At 48.9% G+C, this 22,343-nt stretch overlaps 8 protein-coding genes across 8 annotated transcripts; 5 read left to right on the forward strand and 3 right to left on the reverse strand.

The window, feature by feature from the left end:
- Window positions 1–1,663: 1,663 nt before the first annotated feature.
- On the forward strand, window positions 1,664–5,245 carry UA08_05497 (hypothetical protein; the record flags this gene model as incomplete). Its single annotated transcript, XM_020268184.1, has 5 exons — window positions 1,664–1,833; window positions 2,061–2,247; window positions 2,301–2,574; window positions 2,661–5,000; window positions 5,055–5,245. The coding sequence occupies 5 exons, from the start codon at window positions 1,664–1,666 to the stop codon at window positions 5,243–5,245; spliced, it is 3,162 nt and encodes a 1,053-aa protein (XP_020119090.1).
- Window positions 5,246–7,026: 1,781 nt separating this feature from the next.
- On the forward strand, window positions 7,027–9,933 carry UA08_05498 (hypothetical protein; the record flags this gene model as incomplete). The annotated part of the gene is made up of 9 exons (XM_020268195.1): window positions 7,027–7,149; window positions 7,273–7,410; window positions 7,477–7,587; window positions 7,650–7,796; window positions 7,866–8,239; window positions 8,292–8,505; window positions 8,645–8,848; window positions 8,913–9,085; window positions 9,144–9,933. The coding sequence occupies 9 exons, from the start codon at window positions 7,027–7,029 to the stop codon at window positions 9,931–9,933; spliced, it is 2,274 nt and encodes a 757-aa protein (XP_020119091.1).
- A 596-nt stretch (window positions 9,934–10,529) lies between these two features.
- UA08_05499 (hypothetical protein) lies at window positions 10,530–12,899 on the forward strand (the record flags this gene model as incomplete). Its single annotated transcript, XM_020268206.1, has 1 exon — window positions 10,530–12,899. One exon carries the CDS (start codon window positions 10,530–10,532, stop codon window positions 12,897–12,899), a length of 2,370 nt encoding a protein of 789 aa, XP_020119092.1.
- Window positions 12,900–13,083: 184 nt separating this feature from the next.
- UA08_05500 (hypothetical protein) lies at window positions 13,084–13,897 on the reverse strand (the record flags this gene model as incomplete). Its single annotated transcript, XM_020268217.1, has 2 exons — window positions 13,084–13,484; window positions 13,543–13,897. 2 exons carry the CDS (start codon window positions 13,895–13,897, stop codon window positions 13,084–13,086), a joined length of 756 nt encoding a protein of 251 aa, XP_020119093.1.
- A 546-nt stretch (window positions 13,898–14,443) lies between these two features.
- Window positions 14,444–15,907, reverse strand: UA08_05501 (hypothetical protein; the record flags this gene model as incomplete). Its single annotated transcript, XM_020268228.1, has 3 exons — window positions 14,444–14,670; window positions 14,741–15,340; window positions 15,409–15,907. 3 exons carry the CDS (start codon window positions 15,905–15,907, stop codon window positions 14,444–14,446), a joined length of 1,326 nt encoding a protein of 441 aa, XP_020119094.1.
- A 699-nt stretch (window positions 15,908–16,606) lies between these two features.
- On the forward strand, window positions 16,607–19,544 carry UA08_05502 (hypothetical protein; the record flags this gene model as incomplete). The annotated part of the gene is made up of 6 exons (XM_020268239.1): window positions 16,607–17,000; window positions 17,072–17,479; window positions 18,032–18,112; window positions 18,206–18,227; window positions 18,294–18,741; window positions 18,846–19,544. The coding sequence occupies 6 exons, from the start codon at window positions 16,607–16,609 to the stop codon at window positions 19,542–19,544; spliced, it is 2,052 nt and encodes a 683-aa protein (XP_020119095.1).
- A 575-nt stretch (window positions 19,545–20,119) lies between these two features.
- Window positions 20,120–20,896, reverse strand: UA08_05503 (hypothetical protein; the record flags this gene model as incomplete). Its single annotated transcript, XM_020268250.1, has 4 exons — window positions 20,120–20,413; window positions 20,483–20,557; window positions 20,754–20,792; window positions 20,864–20,896. The coding sequence occupies 4 exons, from the start codon at window positions 20,894–20,896 to the stop codon at window positions 20,120–20,122; spliced, it is 441 nt and encodes a 146-aa protein (XP_020119096.1).
- An 832-nt stretch (window positions 20,897–21,728) lies between these two features.
- UA08_05504 (Vacuolar transporter chaperone 1) lies at window positions 21,729–22,189 on the forward strand (the record flags this gene model as incomplete). The annotated part of the gene is made up of 2 exons (XM_020268261.1): window positions 21,729–21,762; window positions 21,843–22,189. 2 exons carry the CDS (start codon window positions 21,729–21,731, stop codon window positions 22,187–22,189), a joined length of 381 nt encoding a protein of 126 aa, XP_020119097.1.
- Between the last annotated feature and the right edge of the window lie 154 nt (window positions 22,190–22,343).

Raw genomic sequence — 22,343 nt, forward strand, 5'->3', positions numbered from 1 at the left:
GATTTTTGCGATGGATTCGATCAACCCTGCAGTGGAATCCAGAAGACCGGCCAACGGCGGAAGAGATGGTATACGATGAGTGGTACATAAGGGGTATTAAAGTGCGAAGGAGCGGAATCCGGAGGCCAAAGATTAGCAATATCTAGATACAAGAATAATCTCCTCTTTGATATTTCTAGTTCCTAAAATGTACTCCACAACGCCGTAAGTACTATTTGTTCTCAAACATTTACTCCGTACGAGTGAAAGAAATGGGGGTCCGGCACGGGCCGCAACAAAGACACCCCCGCTTGACATTCTCAGCCTCATATACCATTGAGGCAGCTCAGCCTATAGATACAGTTACACAGCGGATTCATCAGTAGAGGTCGTCAGCAGGTGACTCTGTCCGAGCTCTACTAGCTGCGTCCTTGGGACAATTGGCATGATCCAGCACATCGAGACCTCTATATCATTCGCTTGAAAGCGGGTATTCTTTGTTATAAAAGATGGCAAGATTGATGCTACAGCATGGGGACCTAGGAAACTCCCGGACAGTCAAAAAAGCAGGGTCCGATCGATCAGGCAGCAATGGCAGATATGCGTCAAACAGCCCTTAAAATGACCGGCGTACGTTACTACCTTGATCTCATGCAAATTCCGATTGTAGAAAGACAGGCCCTCCTCCGCCTTTACCGAATTGCAATTTCAGCAACCGCGGCACGCAATAGATCAGAAAACCCCACTGCGCGATGCTTTAATTTCGATTGGGTGATTGTAATCTTAGGAGATTAGCTTTGTTTCTCTTCACAAGTTATATCACTGTGGTGCAGGGTATAAACCCAATGCCCTTTGGACACTTTTGGATTGCCAATTCAGACAGATTAGCTGGTGTGGAAGCCAATCAGAATTCGAATATGCTGCATAGTACTGCCCCGTCGATGACGACGCAAGTCATCGTCGATAGCTGTGACCAACTCAACTGATATGAGATGGAACAGCAAGGTTTGTTATGCAGAGAATACAAGCCTATAGAACGTAAAGTCGGCTTGCACTCTCAGGCCATTGCTTGTCTCTAGGTAGAGTCATCCTGGCTAGCAGTGGCAATAGCGATGATCAACGATGATCCGATAGGATCGTAGAGAAACCGGCAGACATCCCCCTCCCCTGTTGTAAGCCGGTAGTAGTCTGAGAAAAGACCGGGGCTGAGACTATGCTTCTTGTGAGATCCATATCCATATTCGTTTGCTTTTCCATTCGCAGGGGAGTAAAAGGAAACCTGAGACAGGCCTGGCTGAGCCTGGCTCCCCGAAAATGGACTAGTCCCGATTGGGCGTCGCTCCGCGCTTCGGTGCCCCAACTTGCAAGCCAAAAAACCTCCAAACCAAAGAAAGAACCTCCCCATCGCCAGTTGCTGCCTCTCCATTCGAGCTCTCCGCGCAGCCTTTTCTTTTTGCAGCCTGCACTTCTTTTCGTCTGACTGAGGCTCAGCTGCTTCTCACTGTACTTCTACCAGAGTACTTTCTCTTTCTTTTCTTTTCTCTCCCCCCAAAGAGGCAACCTCATTCCACCGTGCGGGCGGTGTGTGCGTGTCGTGGTCTCCTCCCTTCCCCTAGCTTTGCGACGTGGGAAGATAGTCTGTTGACCACGCTGGAAGCTCGCCCTTCGAGAAACGAAGATCCTAATGGCTTCAACCGCCAATTCAGCATCCGCTGCCAATCGGGCCTCCGCCAACAACCTGAACCCTTCCTCACAGAACGCTAGCGGTGCTCGGCAATCTCTACGAACAAATGCAAGCTTAAAGGGCGATGTCAATCGACGACAGTCTGCTAGCCCTGGCGATGGTGGTCCGAGGTACGTTCTCGATTTGCTTTACTTCTATCCTGATTGTCAGACAGTCGTGCTAGGACGAGCTTGGTCGCACTTGAATAAAACATCGTGAGGTTTTATGCGAGCCACAGCTCGTCCCAAAACGCAGAAGCTTTTGGTAGCTGCACATCACGACCGCTGGGAGCATTGTCTTTGTTTCTCTGCCATTACTTACGCTATCTATTGCAATGACTAACCTTGGCACAAATCAGACGCTCTAGCTCCCAAAAGGCCTGGACTCAGGGTTATAATCCACTCCTGCAGAAGCCTTCTTCTCTACAAAACGGCAGCAATGTCCCATCGAAATCGACACCATCGTCGAAACCAAGCTCACCCAAGGAACCCACCTCTGATCGACATGCCCACGACCGACTTCGCTTCCTGCTGACGAGCTTTACCGTACGTTAAAATACCATGCTCGTGACTATGCTATGCTTGCTAACAAATCCCAGGGTCTCCCCGCTACCATTGTCACTAAAAACGGCGAGAAGTTTAGCGGTGTATTCTCATCCTCGACTCTCCAGCCCAATGGCTCGACCTTCCTGCTGAAAATGGTACAGCGTGTGGCTACTCAGCTCGAACCTCATGCTAATGGACTGAGCGATGTCACAACTCCTTTCATTGGATCTGCCGCCGACCACAGTATGAAATTCAACGTCGAGGAAATAGATGATATTATTGTGAACAACGTCATTACGTCAGAAGTTGTCGTTAAGGAATCCAATGGTAAGCACTCTGAATATTTGCTCCTGTTATATAAACACCTCTTTCGCTGTTTCCATCGAGCCAACCTAATTTCTAAACATTATTAGGCGCCCAAACCGGTTTTCGTACCGACACAGATATTTCGGGAGGTCTTGCCATGCGCGAGAGGAATCTGCAACGTTGGGAACCTACCGCCACCGACCCTAGCGTGGATATGTCTCTAGAGGACTCTGGGACAGGGGGCTGGGACCAGTTCGAAGCAAACGAGCGTCTTTTCGGTGCCACAACCAATTACGACGAAAATATCTACACCACTCGAATTAATCGTAACGACCCTCTATATAAAAGGAAGGAGGCTGAGGCTGCTCGGATAGCACGGGAGATTGAAGGCACGGCAACGGAAAATTCACACATGAGAGAAGAGCGTGGCCATGCAGTAGAAGGCGAAGGTCATGACGAGGAGGAGAAATATAGTGGAGTCCGTCGTGGTGATGCGGGCTACCTCCCCTTGCAGACCGGACAACCGAATAAGTATACGCCTCCGGCTCGACGACAGCCCGCTCAGCAGCCAGCTACTGCTTCCCCAGTCACCGCTGATCCAGCTATCATATCCGCGCAATTAGCTAATCCCAACGCCGCAACGAAGGCCCCCGTGCCAGCGAAGCCAGCAATTGCATCCGATGCCGTCGCCGAAAAGCAGCCCACTCCATCTCAACCAGTGCCATCACTGGCAAATGTCCCACTCAAACGCCCTGGAGCCGCTGAAAATGCCACCTCAAATGTGGAAACTGAAGTTCTGGATCATTTCCGACAATTTGCAAACAACGAAAAACTGAGGATGCAAGAACGTCGACGCAATCAGGCTTCTCACGACCGCACTGTCAAGTTGAATGAGCTCATGAAATTCTCGCAAAACTTTAAGCTTGCTACTCCAGTACCCAAGGATCTTGTGCCCATACTTGCGAAAGACCCAACTAAGCAGGAGGAAATCATCGAGCGGGCGCAGCGCCAGGCGGACGAAAAAGCGGCTTCTAAAACGGCGACACAGGTCGCACCTGCCGCAGAGCAGAAGCCTAGCGCAGCTCGAGCTACGGCACCTCGCAATGAGACTGGAACAGCGACAATTCCTCCATCAGCACCAGCCGATCGTCAGAACCATCATCGTGGACGACAGGCGTATCCTCCTCAAGGACCTCACTTTGCACTCGGCGGAAGAGGTCCCCCTCATAACTTCCAAGGCGGCGGCCGTGGTACTCTTAGCACGCGTCTAGCCGACAACTTCCGCCAACAGAAGAATGCCCTTGGGCCAGTTCCAGCACCTCTACCTATCCACGAAGCTCGGATCCCTCCTTCTGGTCCGTCAGGAGACGTTGTGGCCAAATCACAGTTGCAGACTCCTACAACCACCAAGTTCAATGTACGGGCGATGGAGTTCAAACCTAATCCAGCTGCAAGCACATTTACCCCTAGCGGGGCTGGGAATACTGGTACTACCGCCAGTCCCCAGCTGAGCTCCCGTGGACGCTCGGTATCGCGTACTAGCACACCGTCGGCCTTTTTCGGCTCCAAGAAGCCGTTGTCCGCGGCTGAGCGGCCATCTTTGAAGGATCAATGTTCTCCTATGGAACGCTTGAAGAAAGAAGGAGAAGAACAGAAAGATAAAGATTTCACTTTTAACGGCGGGATTCCACCGCCATATCGGACCGCACCTACTTGGGATGTGGCTCCTGGCAACGAGGAGAAGACCTTTGGGGACATGTTCAAGAGTTCCCTTCCGGCAATTTCTCCTCAAAGTCGTACTGTTTCAAGTTCGCACATTCCTCATCCCTCGCAAATTCCCTTCCATGGTCAACAAAACACTCCAAACTTACATCCTGCAGGTGGTCCTATGCATGGCCCCCCTCATCTTCACCAACAGCATCCAAATTCTCATTTCGATGACCCGCACCGTATGCAACTGTCTGTGTCGACCTCTCATATGTTCCCATCGCCGAGACTGCAGCATGCGTACCCTTCGCCAATGGCACCACATGCTCAATTGGCTTACGGCCAGCCCGTGCCACAGTTCTACGTCAACCAAGGTGGCTCGCAGCCCAATCATATGCGCCAATACCCCGGTGGACCTCAATTTGTCAACCCTCAAAATGGTATGGCTGCACCGATGATGGTTCAACAACCTTCAGGTGGCCCATATATGGGGGTTCCACAAGGCATGAATGGGCATTACAACCCTCAAATGCAAATGTATTCCCCTAACCCATCATTTGCTTATCCGCAGCACAATGGACCTCCACCTCAACCCCATAGTGGATATCCAAGCCCTAGTCGGGGTGCTCCTATGATGATGCATCAGGGCTCGCAACCTGGTCAGCCACCACAGCCTGTCATGTTCATGAACTCTGGCCAACAGGCACAGCCAGTGTACGCGCCACAGCAGCCCGGTCATGGTAGGTGCAAACCTTGATTGATCAACAAACATCACTCAGCTAACGAGAATTAAGCCCCCCATCGCGGATACCCACAACCCCAATACGGCTCTCATCAATCTCAACACTACCCGCCCCATCAGCACCGTGGTCCCGGGAATAATTATAGCCCAATGCAACATGTTCCTCCTCAAATGCCAGGCCAACAACCTTCCGCAGCCGCCGCCGTCCCACCGCCCACCGAAGCATCAGATGATGCTAAATGAGATGTGCTCCGCACTATCTTCCCGAGACATGTCTAGGTCACATATACTTCTTTTCAGGAGCATATCACTTCTGTCATGACGAGTGGTCTACTCCATCTATATGCACTGGACCAGCACTGGAATTCCGCATCATATTATGTCCTATGGTATATAATCTACGACACAGTGATAGTGAGAGCCTCGAACTATCGATTCCCAAGTCAGATACATGATCCTTCTGCGACTTCGTCGAAGCTTGAGAGATGAGCTTATGGCCACTATTGATCTATCTACCCACCGCCATGATTCCATGGTGGTCTGGAGAATGCGATGTTGGGCTACTGTATCCGGTTGAACCCAGCAGTTTATGAATCGATACCACAACATGTGGCGGAAGGAGGGATTGCCTCGATTGTGGGGCCGAGACTTCTTGTGAGCGTTGCTCATACTCGGTTATTTTAAAAGATGGACAAGGCTGCTTGCTGGTGGGGTTATATTAGCGAGGTATTTAATTTTCAACGAGGGAAATTATTATCATAATAGTATCATAATGGTAGGACTATTTTTAAGTAGCGATTTATCCAAAGTGTAAGAATTACTAGATCGTTTGTCATCAAATACCCTTCTTAGCCATCCGGATAGTCAGTCATAGCATAATACCTATCACAGACAAATTAGCCCTTGTCTTTCTCGATACTGTGCAACAGATCATTATAAGCATTGCATGCTTATGCAAGTCTCGATATCTAGACTCCTCAGGTCTTTTCAGTTTATATTAATATGGTCATCATATCACTCCAACTCCTCCAAATCAGAGAGAAGAAAAGAGAAAGAAAGAAAAAGAGAGACAAAAACACCCCAAATGTCTCGCGGTGCCATTTTCACGTGCTCATCGTGTTCTCCCAACACAGAAAGAGGAACAAATCCGATCCTGTCTGCCGAAGCCATTGGTTTGTTTTTTGTTTTTCTTTTTCTCCCTCATGGAAATGAAGCGGGCAACAAACCCCATTCATGCGACAGTATTTTCTTGATGTGCACATGAGATATCTTCCAAGGGAGTTGTATATATGATAGTGACAAATCCTCGGAGATCATTTAATCCACGTGCATACCTAAGACGGTATTGAGAAAGGTGGATGGACTTTCCTGTCCTGGGAAACATTGAAGAACGTAGACGATGACACATTTTTGTGTAAATAGGCCCCTTCGAGATAATGGTGTGCTGTTTTCTTTCTTTTCCATTTCTTTTTTCTTCCGCTGTTGCTTGGAGGTGTGTTCCATGATCTGACCTTTTACCAAGTTCGCATCCTCGGAGAGAGACAGAGAGACAGGCATATAGAATAAAAAGGAGAAAAAAATGTTTCTTACCGATAGCCAGCTACATGAAGCTGGGACGTAGACGGTGGAAAGCCCATGGATGGCAAGATTGTTCAATCGAAGTTGAAAATGCTTACAAGTCACGGGTGGACCCTAGAGACTAGTCCCTGAAAGGAAAGGTGGATTAGTCTCCACTCGTGACTCTGGCGCTGGGATCGGCGACAAATAATCGCGAGTTGTCCAGTTGCTTCCTGTCGACACACGAGGGGTACATCAAAACTTCTTTTCAAGGTGTGTACCTTGCAAGGCCCATAGCGCAGATAGTGGCGACAAAGAGTTACAGAGACACCGTCGAAATCAACTTCCAAAAAGCTATGGGAGCGCTGACACTTCCGGTTCCCCACGCTCCCTGATATTAGTCGACTATCGCAGAACACGGACGCCGGTGTACAAGCCTATAACCACGATTTAGCTCCATTATTACTATGGACTTTCTCAAATCTGCCGTCGCCTCGGCGATGGCAAAGGGGAGTTCTCTTCCCTTTTCGCTCGGAGATCGTGTTGATGCGAACGATACCTTGTGGACATTACACAATGCGACCAAGCGGGTGCGTGACGTTCCATTTGTGGTTCTTCTATAATTATTGTGCATTTATTGATCGAGTGGTTTATTTGCATCTTGACCATGGCCCCAGCCAGTATGAAGCTAATAAATGCGCGTCAAGTAATAGGACGATAGTACAAATTGCAGCGTGTTCACATTCGATATCAATGCAAACAAGTCTCGTCTACCCCTAGCCAAAAATGCGATGCGCAAGTTCCGAACACTCAGACACCCTGGTGTAATCAAAGTTTTGGATACAATCGAAGTAAGACAGCAGTTTCTATCCCAGCGGAGTGACAACGCAATACATACTCATGCACAAGATTCATAGACGGAATCCCATATATATATTGTTACCGAAAGAGTTGCCCCTCTTTCTTGGGCAGTGAAGCGCAACAGTGTTACCGAAGAAACGGCAAAATGGGGGATATATACTGTGGCTGTAAGTGAAGCCTTCCCGTTTGGTGTTGACCTCTCTTAACTAATCTGCTCTTATTGTACTAGTCAACACTCAAATTCATAAACGTAGATGCTTCTTCCGTGCATGGCGCCGTTCGAGTATCTTCTATCTATACGAGTGAAAGTGGAGAGTGGAGATTAGGCGGATTTGATATTCTAAGCTCGATGAACGACGACGAAGCCATAATCTACGTACGTTGAATGTGGTTCAAGCTTTCGAGAAACTAGCTGCTAATACAAGCAAATGCACATCATATAAAGACATACGGCAGCTTGGTTCCTGACTCTGCGCGTTACTCGCCTCCGGAAATCAACAAAGGTGGTTGGGAGATCATCAAGCGTAACCCACTGGCTGCAGTCGACTCATATGGGCTGGGGAGTTTGGTATATGAAGTCTTTAATGGAAGCTTCACTGGTGCAGACCAAGTTGGCAAGACAACCAATATACCCCCAAGTATGCACCAGAGTTATCGAAGATTATGTGCCGCGAATCCTAAATTGCGGCTCAGTGCTGCCAATTTTGTTGAACAAGGAAAGAAGATTGGCGGGTTTTTTGAGACTCCATTGATCCGCCTGACCGATGATATTGAGAGCATGGGATTGAAAAGTGAAGTGGAAAGAGACCAATTCTTAAAGTAAGTTGATGATCGGTTTCCTTGAATGTCGCTCACTCACACAATATTTCAGTGAATTAGACTCGATCTCGGAGGACTTTCCAGAGGATTTTTTTAAGATGAAAGTCTTGCCTGAGCTTCTGAAATCAGTGGAATTTGGCGGTGGCGGCCCTAAAGCTCTCACTGCCGTCATCAAGATAGGAACCAAGCTCACAGACGATGAATATGCCTCGCGCTTGAACCCCGTTATTGTTCGATTATTTGCGAACCCAGACCGCGCTATTAGGGTTAGCTTACTAGACAATCTGCCTTCAATGATTGATCGTCTCCCACAAAAGCTTGTCACTGACAAGATCTGGCCACAAATGGTAGGGAGAGAAACGTACACTTTGGTGATTTGATACTCGGGCTCATATTTTACATTAGACATCTGGATTTACCGACGTTGCCCCTGTTGTTCGAGAACAGACCGTCAAGGCTGTCTTGACTGTTATTGGGAAGTTGTCTGATAGAGTGATTAATGGCGAATTACTTCGGTTCTTGGCTCGTACTGCCAACGACGAGCAACCTGGCATTCGAACAAATACAACGATCTGTTTGGGAAAGATTGCAAAAAGCCTTTCACAAGGGGTAAGTTTGTGGCCCACTCTCTATTTCTCCATATATTTCATTAATCCTTGATTACCTATGACAGACGAGATCGAAAGTGCTCATTGCAGCATTTTCACGCTCGGTGCGTGATCCTTTCGTGCACGCACGAAACGCTGGTTTATTAGCCTTCGGAGCAACACTAGAATGCTTCGCAGAGGATGACTGTGCCAGCAAGATTATGCCAGCTATCTGTCCCGCATTACTCGACAAAGAAAAGTAAGCTATTAAACAAGGAGAGTCTTTGGTCGTTCTTAAGACTGATTCTGTCCATTAGACTTGTCCGAGATCAGGCAAACAAAACACTTGATCTGTACCTACAACGTGTCCGGAAGCATGGCAATACCATGGCTGACTCGGTATTACCACCTCCCAGCGCTGTTGATACACCTTCAGCAAACAATACGAATGTCGCACGAATCGGGACGTCTAATGATACATCATGGGCGGGCTGGGCAATATCTTCATTTACCAATAAATTAACCGCCGCAAATGGCGAGATACAACCGAACGGCAACGGCAAAACACCCGCTCGGCCGTCATCTGTACCTCAGCCTACCACTATTGCTCCTACAAATGAACCAGCTCGACATGCGATGTCGAGTCTGCAAGTTGAGGCACCTGCATTAGTGCGAGCAGCTTCAGACACAGCAGCGCAAACGACTGAAGATCTGGTGACTTTCGATGACGACGAATGGGGTGCCGATGCTTGGGACGAAGGTGGCGGCGAAACGGAGACAGGATTCGACGAGGATCAATTCTTTGATGCAGGGAATAGCTCAGCTCTGACATCACCCGCTCCTGCTACGACGACGACGGCGGCGGTGCCTTATGACGATGGCGGCGAGCCGGACTTTGCGGGCTGGTTGGCAGCGCAATCGAAAGCAAAAGCAAAGAAACCTTTGCCCAAGGGCCTGAACAAAACTGGTTCTTCAAAGGATCTCCCTGTGCGTTCTGCAGATGTCTCGCGTACTACGACATCACGGGCGCCTGCAAAACCTGCAAAGGTCATAGATACAACGCCCAAGGACGAGGGTGAGGAGGATGGCTGGGGAGATGCATGGTGAAGGGCTTTTGCATCAGAAGATAGACGGGGCGGTGCATGTCATGCATCGTCCAACATATCCGTACATATAGTTATATACATTATGAATACTCGATCCATCCCTCGAATGCATATCTGAATGTATACTATTGAATGTTAACGGCGATTAGGGCTACGAGATAGACGCCGTCTGCGTATTGACCGATACGTAACAATACGGTCTAACCCGACGTGGCTGAGACGGCTAAATTAGTTAAAAAGACTAAATGCAGCCTTAAAACTATCCGTCAGATTTTAAGGCTGCAACGTTTCCTCCAACCTTAACCAGCCATCACCGCCATTGTCAACAACTTTGAACTGCTTCAAGTTCGATGCAAGGACGCCTCGTCTATTGGAACAGCCACTGCATGCATCTGCACCGCCCGGCCATTGGCATACATACGTACACACTGGCAACTTTCTGCCTAAGCCGTATATATCATGCGATTTAATGCCTCAGTGAGGCCTGATTTATGAACCTGCAGCCTTCATCCGCCTTTTTTTTTTCTATGGACAAAAAGAATTTAAGAACTGGCTTGAATTGATCACTATTTATTTATCACTGTCAATCTCTACAAAATGGATTTCAACGACAATGACGCTCCTCCGCCTTACTCTGCACTCGACCCTATGCAAGACCAAAACACCAATTCCAGCGCATCCACGGGGAATAGCCATGATGCGAATCAGAACTCGAATGCAAATTCCTCGCAGATAGAGACTAGTTTCTCTTCTCTCCGAATCCAGGCTTCCTCGCCTTCCAGTCTATCTAACACACAAGCAACATCGCCTACGGAGTCTGGGTATACTACCTCAGCTACCACGATGTCTACCCATTTCACATCCGCTGGAGGCTACTTTGCTGAGCAGCCTCAACCAGTACGAATCTCTGGAGATACCAAATCGGAAACGCTTGTTCACCATATGACAATATATGCACGGAGCCAAGGCAGGGACTTTCCTCGAAGACCACGATGCTGGAACGCTCGAGGGAGTGAAATCAATCAGCATGACTGGGACACATTTCTGAATTTCCTATTTCCGCCCCATTTAGGCCCAGCAGCATCATCGAATCGGCTTCACCGCCAAATACGAGCTGAAATTGAGAGAGACCGGAAGGATCGCGCTCAAGAAACAGATGAAGAGCGATCTGCTCGGATAAATAAAGTCACTGCAGAATGGAATGAGCAGTTCTTTAGCCCCCGTGGAGTTCATGTCACCTACACCTATGTAGCAGATTTGGAGGAAGGTCCGACAACGTCGTTATGCCCAAATTGTTATCCCCAAGCAACTGATGCCTCTCGAGCCCGTGGCAGGCTTGTTCGCACTGCATCATTCGATGCTCCAATCCCGGTTCACACCGAAGCACCAGTGAGACAACATACCATACAGCGAAGACCGGTACCCCAGACGGCGCAGCCTACATCACAGCCATCACCACAAAACCCACATGCTAGCCCAGCGGTTTCTCCCATAAGTCCGGCTGGCAGTTTTGATCAGGCTGGAACTTATTCTTCAATGCCTCTTGGTAACAGAAACCAAGCTTCCTTTCCCTGGAAATCAGCTCCAGCGTCTTGGGCTACGCAAATGAGCTCGATAGCACAGCTGTATGCCGCCAAGATAAGTAACCAGGCACAAGAGTACGGTAGATCGATTGAAGAGAGCGCATTGGCACGCTCAAGACAGGTGGAACTGTACAGCAAGAAAGTAGAGGAGAACGCTCTGGCGCGTGCAAGGCGGTTAGAAACAATTGCTTTGACGCAGGGACGCAGAATTGAGAACGCTGGGGATGTCTTATCCAACTGGGCGTCTGGGATTGGAAGGCGTGCCTCTTATGCTCAGTCGATGAATGGACCTTCAACTAGGGAAGCTGACGACTCTGCATATGAAACCTTTCAGAGCCAACATCGTCCGCAAGAACGTTCTCGTCGGCTATCCGCAGCGTCTGACACATCAATTGCATCTGTTTCATCGATTGAAACCGTTTCTTCGCTGTCGGATCTAGAACCCGACGACCTCGCGTCCGTTCGCCAGCAACTGACATCATTAGATGGGTATCACCACCACGAATTATACGATGCCGCAGTATCCTTGCGTAACCAGCTCCAGGCCCTGAAAAAGGCACGTTGGAATGGCCGATTCCGTTCACAGCGAGCCCGACCCTGGGGACGATGGGAATCGCCGGCAGAAGCGGCGGAGCGCGAGCAACGCCGGATAGCAATGAAGAGAGAGACCAAGCTTCTGCGAGAGAAATTCTCCGAAATAGAACGGCGCGCCAAACGGGAAGTGCGCGAATTACAAAAATCCAGAAAGGAGATGCGCAAGAAGCAACACCGTCATCTTACTTTCCGGTCTCAGCAGCAGCAACAGCAACAGCAACAGCAGCATGCTACATTCCCGCCAACCATGGGTTCTACTCTCAACGGGGAATATCGAACTCAAAGCCCTTCGGAGTCTCTAAACCGCGCGTCCAGTGAACCTATTCATCGATCCGAGAGCAACGGGAGCAATAGCCCAATGCCGTCAGTGCCTCTGGACCCCCACGAGGCCGCCAAAGCATGGGCCGAATCACAACGGGCGAGAGTCAAAGAAATCAAGAGGGCCAACAAAGAACGAATCAAAGAAATCCAAAAGTCCTACAAGGAACACGAAAAACAACAACGGAAAGCAATCAAGAAATTGAATAAGCAGAAGCCCAGTCTTACGATGAGCATCGGCAGTGGAAGTGTTGCTTCGTCGTCATCATTGGCGCTTGGCGAAACGGGGACGATACAGAGTGGTGTTAGTAGTAGTACTGGTATAATGAGTAATGATGGTGTTGCAACGCATTCGATCTCGCGGGAGGGCAGTGGAGGTGCAAGTGTAAACAGGGGACAAGATTTCAGGCAGCAGGAGAGCGACGCAGCTTTTCAGATACCAGAGTTGGACGGCAATCCTCTCAAAAGATGATTTGCGTGTAATTTTTTCTTTATCGGTCAGTCTGTGATTTAAGCCAGCATAGCTATCCCGGATAAATGATTCTATGAATATACAAAAGTCGAGCCAAAATCAAGTATAATGGTCTCATCCTTCAAAAAAAGTAGATCATCTCCTACCATCCACAAGAGAAGGTGAAAAAGAAGGGGGAAAACAATCATCGATTCGCCGCTTCATTCCTCTCCACCAAGTCCCCGACCCCCAGACCCCTTCCGACTTTAACTCGGACCATCTTCTCCTTTTCCTGGGGCTCATCGTTCTTACCGCCCAAATCACCAACCGCATCACCCTCATCGGCATACCCGTCGTCCTTCTCACCCGCACCATCTGCCGCCGTCTTGTCGGCCGATGCTGTCTTGTCCTCAGACCAATCAAGCCAGAGGGGCGTGAGGTCACGACGCATGGCATACGCATCCTCGCCATCGGCGTAGTATTTGCTCTCGACTTTCTCCACTTCGAAACCCAGCGTGTCCCGGTATAGGCGGAGGGCGGCTGTGTTGGAGACGCGCACATGGAGAGAAACGTAATGTGCGCGATGGGATTCGGCCATTGCTCGTTCTGTATCGTGTTAGTATGAACGAGAGGGATAGTTGGGGGGGAAGAGAGAGAAACATACGACTCATCCTCATCAATCGCTCTGCAACACCCAATCGTCGATGAGTCCGCATTACACTCAAACTGGTAATATGACCATGCGCCACGCCATCCGAAGGCTCCTCTTCCATTTTCGCAAGCACATATCCCACCACCTTGGGGTAGTCGTGGATATAGTCACTGTTGTTGTTGTTGCGATTCGACTTCCGCGGTGAGCGCACCACGGCCACGAAGCTGAGTTGCGGCCATGTGAGGGCGTGGTAGAGGTAGTATTTCAAGAAATAGTTTTCGGGGAGATTGGTGATGTTGCATGTTTGTATGGATGGTAGTAGGCTCATGTACGAGGGGTATGAGGAGAGGGGTACGATGTCGACCATTTTGTCTTTTTTTGCCCTTCTTTTGCAAGCCCTTCTCGTCTGCTCGTCTCTTGGGTCTTGGGAGATGGGTTGGCGGGATGATCTTGATTCTTCACGGTGACTAGTCTCAATTGGAGGTCTCGCTGGGGTTGGATTGAAGGGGTTTGCGAGGAGACTCGCGGACGGTTGCTTTTGTGGACTTTGACTCGGTGGCAGTTGCGGAGTAGACATTCGGCTCGCATGCGGGACCCTCGGGCTTACTCTATTGGTACTAACGTATATAGTCATACTGTAACTACGAAAGTAACTACGTTCAAACTGCGAAATAAATGATATAATGGTATTCAATGTTCATTCGATTTTCACAAATCCATGCGCAAGCCATGGTTGAGCTCGCCGCTGTTCATGTTCATGTACTCGTCATATCACGTTCATATCAAATGCATGTCTGCTCCGAAAAGAGAACTCCAACAACCTACCCAGACTTCGGACGCAAGAAGAGAATAAGTCGCTTGAAAAACGAATCCACGCCAAAAATAACAAATAATCCATAACCAAAGGCAAACTTTATACAAGGTTGAAAACGATGCTGGCAGTGGCTAGGATAAACATCCAGCATGCCTTGTCAAGAAACTGTGACTGTAGACTCAAAGCCCCGGAAGTATTCGAGCCACAGCAATGGCCGTTGTAAGTGACATTGTTTATCGTTGCAGCTACCTCGAACACGGATCCCGGGAAATTGCCGTAATTATAGTAGTCAACCAGAAGAAAGTTCGGAGGTCGGCCCCAGGTAGCTAGAAGAGGAACAAGAATAGCATGTTAGTATCGGGAAAAGAAGAGAAATAAACGGGGGCTCAGTCTTACCTGTGCAGTTTTCTGCTGTTAGTCCAAGACTACGATATCCTGAGACAGCGTTGGTGGAGTTTATGACTGCTGTATTCGGTATGAGGATGCTGAAACCCTCAATGGAAACATCCACGTTTAAATTGTGATTGGCCATATACATGATGGTTGAGATCTCTTCATCGGATATGCCTGGTGGTCTTTGCTCTGTGCAAGGGAAGTCTGGGTCCGTCGGAGAGTAAGGCGTCTCCCACATCTGGGTGAATTCGTCCAAGATGTATGGGACCTCGGTCTGATTGGCGTTGTAGTCCATGAAGATGACAGCTCGGTTCCCCATCAGAATCATATCCGATAGAATAGGCCAGTCGTCCAGGCCCATGGGAATCTTCGGGGGCTCATACGCATACTTGGACAGTCCGGAGTTGACGATCGGGGCTGTGAAATTGTTCACGTTGACAAAGTCATAATTGCCCATTAGGATTGTAATGACTTCGTAGGGATTCTCGTCCAGCCACTTGGCGACGGTTGTGAGATAGCTTTGGAGTGTACCGACGTTTATTAACGAGCAGTCGGTATGGCACAGATACATGGTTCCATTCTGATAATGTACCTGGAATTGCACTATAGACTAGTAGTCAGATCTCTTGCTTAAGATTTGGCTGGAAGGGAGCCAAGTAGAACAAACGTACACATGCGAATCCCATCGTTCAATTGAGTTGTCACCGGATAAAGCTGGTTCGAAGCCAGATTTCCCTTTACATCAAAGGGACTGTTGTGAGCGGTAACATAGGTGATGTTTGAGTAACTGCGGTCGCAGAACTCGACATAGCCATTGCAAGGCTGCGTGTTGCTCGGTAACGGGGTAGACGAGGTCGTTGACGTGCTGTTACTTGCGGTAGTAGCAGTAGCATTGGGGGGCAGAGACGTTGTTCCATGGCCCCCCACAAGCACAGTGACCGAGTCGGACGTGGAAGTGGAAAGACCGGTGCCATTTGAAGCCGAGGCTGTCGAGGAGGTCAAAGTAATGGTCGTTGTAACCGAGGGATAGGTGAAAGATCTTGTGTCCTGGTCAAGAGTGGTCTGGCTGCCGGTCAGAGTGATGACTGACGCCGTTGAATCAGCGGAGGTGGTTGAATCGGCCAAGGCTGCGGTGAGCAGCAGCACCGCGGCGAGCAAGAACGACCGCATTTTGAGGACAGAGGTGGAATTCCAGCAGAGGAGAATATAGAAGTTTACACTCCGGGAGGAAGAAAAAGTCTGCTGTTTTGATAAGGAAGGAGTACATCACCAGATTATGTCATTCGGTCCCCACGCAAGCCACAGGCCTCGTCACAAACTAGTAAAGGCCCGCCTGGATCTGCAGAATGCCTTGCGCAACAAACTCTGTTTAGGCCGGGGGAGATTTCTACTTTCTCGACAAATCTTCCCTTTTGCAGCCGAATGCCTTGCTTTGTTGGTTTTTATTCTCTGGCTACTCCGTATGCTGGGGATCCTGAACCCGATGACCCGGCATCCTGGGTGGCCTTAGGGCCTTAGGCCGCCCCTAAAGGCGCCTTCCGGCCAAGCCACAGCCCCACACATGCCTACTTTAGGCCTAGCGGCGCTCACAATACGTGGTTTCTCACGCGGATCGACGCCGGGGCTGGACCAGGACGTCATCCACCGATAACAACAAAAAGTAGTGATTCTCTCTTTCCCAGCCCCTCATGAAAAATACTACCCAGCACATAATACCAAATATAAATTCTACAATTGTCAATATCCCTCTCCTCGTATCTTCAACCCTGCACACGCCGAAACCCCCCACTCCTCGGTGATGCTTCCCCGGTACCTCATAGGTAAGGTGCACTGAGAGATACCGTTACGACGACCGCACACACAGTCCCAATGGCATCCCCTTCCCTGGAGAAAAGGGCCGATACATCAAGGCGCCATTCAACTGTGATATGGCATCGGGTGGTTCGTTCTCTCATCTACCTACTAGCATGGATTTTCCTGCTGCTGGTGGTGATCGGAAACCTCGCCAACAAACCGGTTCTGCGCGATACCTATTTTCTGTATCTTGACACCGCCAATATCATTCCCGAGTCAGTGCCGAACTCGGTTTTTATCAACAGTGCTGCTCGGACTATTGGTCTCCATGACTTTTATCAGGTCGGGCTCTGGGATTTCTGCGAGGGATATGACGACGCCGGCATCACACATTGCTCTCACCCAAAGTCCCTATATTGGTTCGATCCAGTGTCCATTATGCTGAATGAGCTCCTTGCTGGTGCGACAGGTATGTTCTTCTCTGTCCCGTCTTCTCCGTATATGCTCTGTTGATACTAATACGTAATGGACAACCGACAGTTGCTATACCCACGGAAGTCACAAACGATCTCTCCATCGCTAGAATTGCGTCTCACTGGATGTTTGGACTTTTTATTACAGCAACGGTGTTGACTTTCGTTGCCATCTTCGTCACGCCTTTTGCAACATCCAGGCGGCCACCACAGACGGTTTCGTCGGACGAACATGTCAACGAAGACATTCACCCGCACCGTCGGCCAACTTTTATTTTCATTCGAGCTCTGCCAATGGCCATTTTCACTTTTCTAATAGCTCTATTCACCATTGTGGCCTCGGCCATTGCCACAGTCATGTTCACGATTTTCGCCAATGTCTTCATGAACAATACCGTCGATCTGAACATCCACGCGTACCTGGGAAAGCGAATGCTGGCCTTCATGTGGATTGCCTCGGGGCTGAATCTGATCGGTTTTATCATTCAGATAGCTTCCTGCTGCTGTGCTTGCTGCGGGGGGAGAAAGGCCCGGAAGCAGTTACGGGCTCACCAGAAAGATAGGATTCCCGCTGACACATCTAGGAGAAGATTTCGTTGGGCCAGAAAACGATCGGGCTGAGGTGGGCGTTGATTGTATATCTTTTTGTTTGTCTGCGAAGCGAGTATAGAAAGGGGCCTTTTGTTATCATCACACTACATCTTGGGCGGAGAAAATATGTCTTGATCGGATATTCTAAGAGGAGGCACAACTTCAGTACTTGATGACATTTACGAGCGTTACGACATATGTTTATTTTGATATTGAACAAGATAAATACTCATTGAACCATTATTTCCACTTGAGAGGCAATTAATGCTATGGATTTAGTAGAATTAATCGTCTTAGGGAGGGTTCAACTGCCTAAGCAGTGGTTGCCTCACCGCCAAGGCACCCGCCCAATCAGCCAAGCTTCGGGGGATAACCGACTAAGCTTTTGGCATTCCTCTGCTTCCAAGCACATCACCACAACATCGAATTGATCCAGCGCGCGCCCTTCCACCAATTGCTCATCAGCGAGCATCTCGCCAGTCAGCGCAAAAGACAATGAGCGTTATTCTGTGTACAGGTAAGTGGCTTCAATCGTGCATTCGCAGCAATCGATCGTCACCGAAAACACGGGCAGTCAACTAATCATACCAAAACGTCCAAAACCACACAGCGGGGTATGACCATACCATTCGGTACGTTTTCTGTCCACCCATCCCAATTGAAATTGAAAATTGACAGCTGACAACTGGCTTTCCAAGATTCTGGGAGGCCCTCTCCGGTATCTGTTCTCGCACCCTCCAACATGGCGATTCTCAGGTCAACCGACTTTGTATCACGCCCGACAAACGATATCTTGCGGCAGCGGGTCACATGAATGTCAAACTGTTCGATATCAAATCCTCAAACCCGAATCCGGTGATGACCTTTGAGGGTCACACCAACAATATCACCGGCGTAGCTTTCCACTGCGAAGGGAAATGGATGGTCACCAGCTCGGAGGATGGCACTGTCAAGGTCTGGGACACGCGCTCAGGCAGTCTGCAACGCAACTACGTGCACAAAGCCCCTGTCAATGATGTGGTCATTCACCCGAATCAGGGCGAATTGATTAGTGGCGATCGAGCGGGCACTGTTCGAGTCTGGGATTTGGGGGAAAGTGTCTGCACTCACCAATTGATTCCGGAAGACGACGTTGCTGTTTCCAGTGTGAGTGTGGCAAGTGACGGTTCTTTGCTGTGCGCCGGAAATAAAAAGGTTAGTCTTACTCCTGTTTGTCTCTCCTCTAAAGGATAAAATTAATTTCAATACAGGGCAATGTTTATATCTGGCGCATGATCCAAGACACCGAAGTCACTCGCATTGTACCAGTTGCTACATTCCTTGCTCACAAAGACTACCTTACTCGGGTTCTGTTGTCTCCTGATGTCAAACATCTGGCTACGTGTTCCGCAGATCATACGGCCAAAATATGGAATCTCGACCAATCGTATCCTCCTGCTGTAGCAGCAGCAGCGGCGGCAGCTTCTTCCCAAACCAATGGCCATGGGACAAATGGAACCGCAAATAAAAACTCCAATCCACCTACTATTAACGGCGTATCAAGCAATGGCACCGCCTCTGCCAACCGAACTACAACATCAACCGACATGGCAGCAAGCGACTTCAGCATGGTTGGCAGCAACCAAAGCCTCAATCCCATCCCTCTTCTTCCCGGCCAACAACCAAGCCAACAGCAGCAACAGCAACAAAACAGCTTTCCCACACAACCCGATGGACCGCCCATCGACCCATCAACGGGCACACTCTTCCTCGAGACTACCCTTTCGGGACATCAACGCTGGGTATGGGACTGCGCATTCTCCGCCGATTCCGCATATCTGGTTACCGTGTCTAGCGATCATTATGCGCGTCTCTGGGAACTAGCATCGGGCACCATTATTCGTCAATATAGTGGACATCATCGGGGATCAGTATGCGTTGCCTTGAACGACTATTCGGAGCCTCGTTGAGTCGATTTTTTCTTCTTTCTTTCTTCTCTCTTTTTAGCATTAGCACGGCGCAGGGCGGATATGGTCAACCCGGTCTCAATCGCGTATGGAATGGGGACTTATGATTTATGATGTAAATATACCCAAGTAGTTAGTTTAACATCAATGACTATATTTGGCGTATTCTGGATATAGTCCTAGATAAGAAAGACTAGTTTTAGGTGAGGATTTGTATTGAAATAACATTATACCAGAAAGAACCAGTTCCAACGAGAGAAAAGAGGAAAGAAAATCAGTTATAATATAAACAGAGAAATAAATGCTGTAGCTCAATATATCAAGTCAGATCAATAACAGCAAAGCAAATAAAACAAACAAAATAAAGAACAGACGAACAGCATCACCATCAGATATCATATACCGGCAAAAACTCAACTCATCCCAACTCATCGCAACGGAACGCAACACAACGCCTCGCCTCGTGCACGAAATATGCTGATGTACATTGATAGGTAGGTACCTCCATCTCGACGGGATTCGTTTTTCTTATATCTTCTTCAAACTCGCTTCTTTTTCTTTATTTCGGAATAATATATCTAACCCATTGCAAACCAGGTAACGCTGACAACAACGTCTAATCCCCGCTCCTCGCCACCGGGATATTTGAATGTCCACATACCATCCCGGTTAACGTCCCAGTAAGCTCCGGATGCGGAGTGCATGCCCCGTTTGCCGACGTCGGCGGAATTGCCGGCGAGAGCTGTTTTGTCAATAACGCCTTGCTGGACGATGGTGCTGTTGACGGTGAATCGGTAAGGTGGTGAGGGGGTGGTGGTAGTAGTGGCTGATTCTGGGGTTGTGGCTGCGATGAGCGCTTTGAGGACGGAGTTCTATATTTTTGAATTCGTCATGTTAGATTTCTTTTCTTTCTTCTCATCGCAGAACGGCGAGAAACGTACAATAATGGTAGAATTCCATGTTGCGACCTGCGTATGGTCATATCCTAGCGCTTTCTGGAGAGCTCCATCGCACGCCTATGCGAAGTATACACGTCAGTCACTGATGTGAAGGAAGCGCAATCACTAACTTGCAACGTCTCGGCAAGTCCGGCAGATCCAGCAGATCCGACACCATCCCATCAATGGCACTAGCCATTGACACGCGCAATGTTCATAGCATCACTGGCCTAGCATTGCCAAAACACAAGAGCTCTTTTCAGGAATGACGAACCTCAGTAGTAATCTTCGTGAGCTCGGCGGGAGGAAGCGGCTGGATAGAGAGAGTTGTCCCGTTAGCGACATAGCTATCGTACTAGCTCAGAGACGCGTATGTAAACGTACAAAAGATGGAGTGGGAGTAGGCTCGACTGCCATTTTCGCAACGTTTCTCTCGGCCGTTTAGTTTCGAGGTATATTTGCGCAGATATCTGTTGTTGATTGTCAGAATGTTTGCGCTCGACTTTGACGTGAACAACTTGGTCCAATGCGGGGGTTGCTGCCCCGGTACCATGAGCCGCAGAAAAAGACAGGGAAAACAGAATCACATCTGGGCTTGTGGAGTTAGAAACGTACGCTGTGAGAAAGGATTGAGCGGATGATGCGTTGGTCTGGCGCGAGCAGGAGCAGGATAAGCTTGAGTTCTGGTGTGTGTTGTGTTAAAGCGCTCCAGTCTGCTTCACAACAATAATAAATAACATCTGCTAATTAATTTAGCCCATCAAGCGACGTCGGAGTCGGACGTAGCACCACGCTAGCCAAGCACCACGCTAAGCGTGTTTCTGGGTTAGCGCTGTTTCCGGAGTTAATTACCCCCTTCGGAGTTCCCCAATCTCCCGGGAAAATCCTTTGCCTGAAAGGGAATAGTTGCTGTCTGCGGCGGATAAACTATTGATCCGTCTCTTTCCAATAATGGCGGCGCATGGCGGCACGTGAATAGCTTCCGGAGCTCTTAGCTCATTCTTTTGCTGCTGCGGGCGGGGCTGCAGAAGTTATCTTCAAGCAAGCTCGATCTTGATTCTTCGCCGACATTCATGTCCTGTGTCATATATCATATTCTATATACCGATCTGTATTGATACTTTTGACTGCATTGTGGGATTTCAGCATTGGTAAGTTTTTTCTTCTGTCATCGACTTCAACCGAGAGCTATGTGCGTCTATCCACAATCCAACTGCTGACTCCAACAGACTTTAAAGATTAGTACATCATGTCGTCGCAGCCCCTTCTTCAGACAGCCCCAGGTTCGTTCTTCCAGGCAGAACCAATAGCTTTATCATCCTGAATTCTCGGGGCTTATACATGCAAAATCATAACTAAACAGGCAAGAAAATCGCTCTTCCCACTCGCGTCGAGCCCAAGGTCTTTTTCGCCAACGAGCGAACTTTCCTCTCATGGCTCAATTTTACCGTTATTCTGGGCGGGCTTGCCATTGGCCTCCTCAACTTTGGTGATCGCATTGGTCGCATATCTGCCGGGCTGTTCACCCTCATTGCCATGGCAGCCATGATTTATGCATTATTCACTTTCCACTGGCGGGCCCAGAGTATAAAGAAGCGAGGGCAGAGTGGATTCGATGATCGATTTGGTCCCTCAGTGCTTGCAGTGGCCTTGCTGGCTGCTGTTATTGTCAACTTTGTCCTCAGGATTCGTGATACGGGACGGACTTGATATTTACGGAAGAAAGATGGCCTTGTTCAGGCCAATTGGAAATTATGTATATCACCATTGATCGTCGGGATCCGACGGTGCCGGTCATACCAGCTCGGTATACAGAAAAATGACTGAGCGTGTACGAAGATGCTGTAAAGAAGAACGCCTCAGG

This window comes from Talaromyces atroroseus (genome assembly GCF_001907595.1).
Source record: "Talaromyces atroroseus strain IBT 11181 chromosome Unknown scaffold_7, whole genome shotgun sequence".
Taxonomy (NCBI): Eukaryota; Fungi; Ascomycota; class Eurotiomycetes; order Eurotiales; family Trichocomaceae; genus Talaromyces; species Talaromyces atroroseus.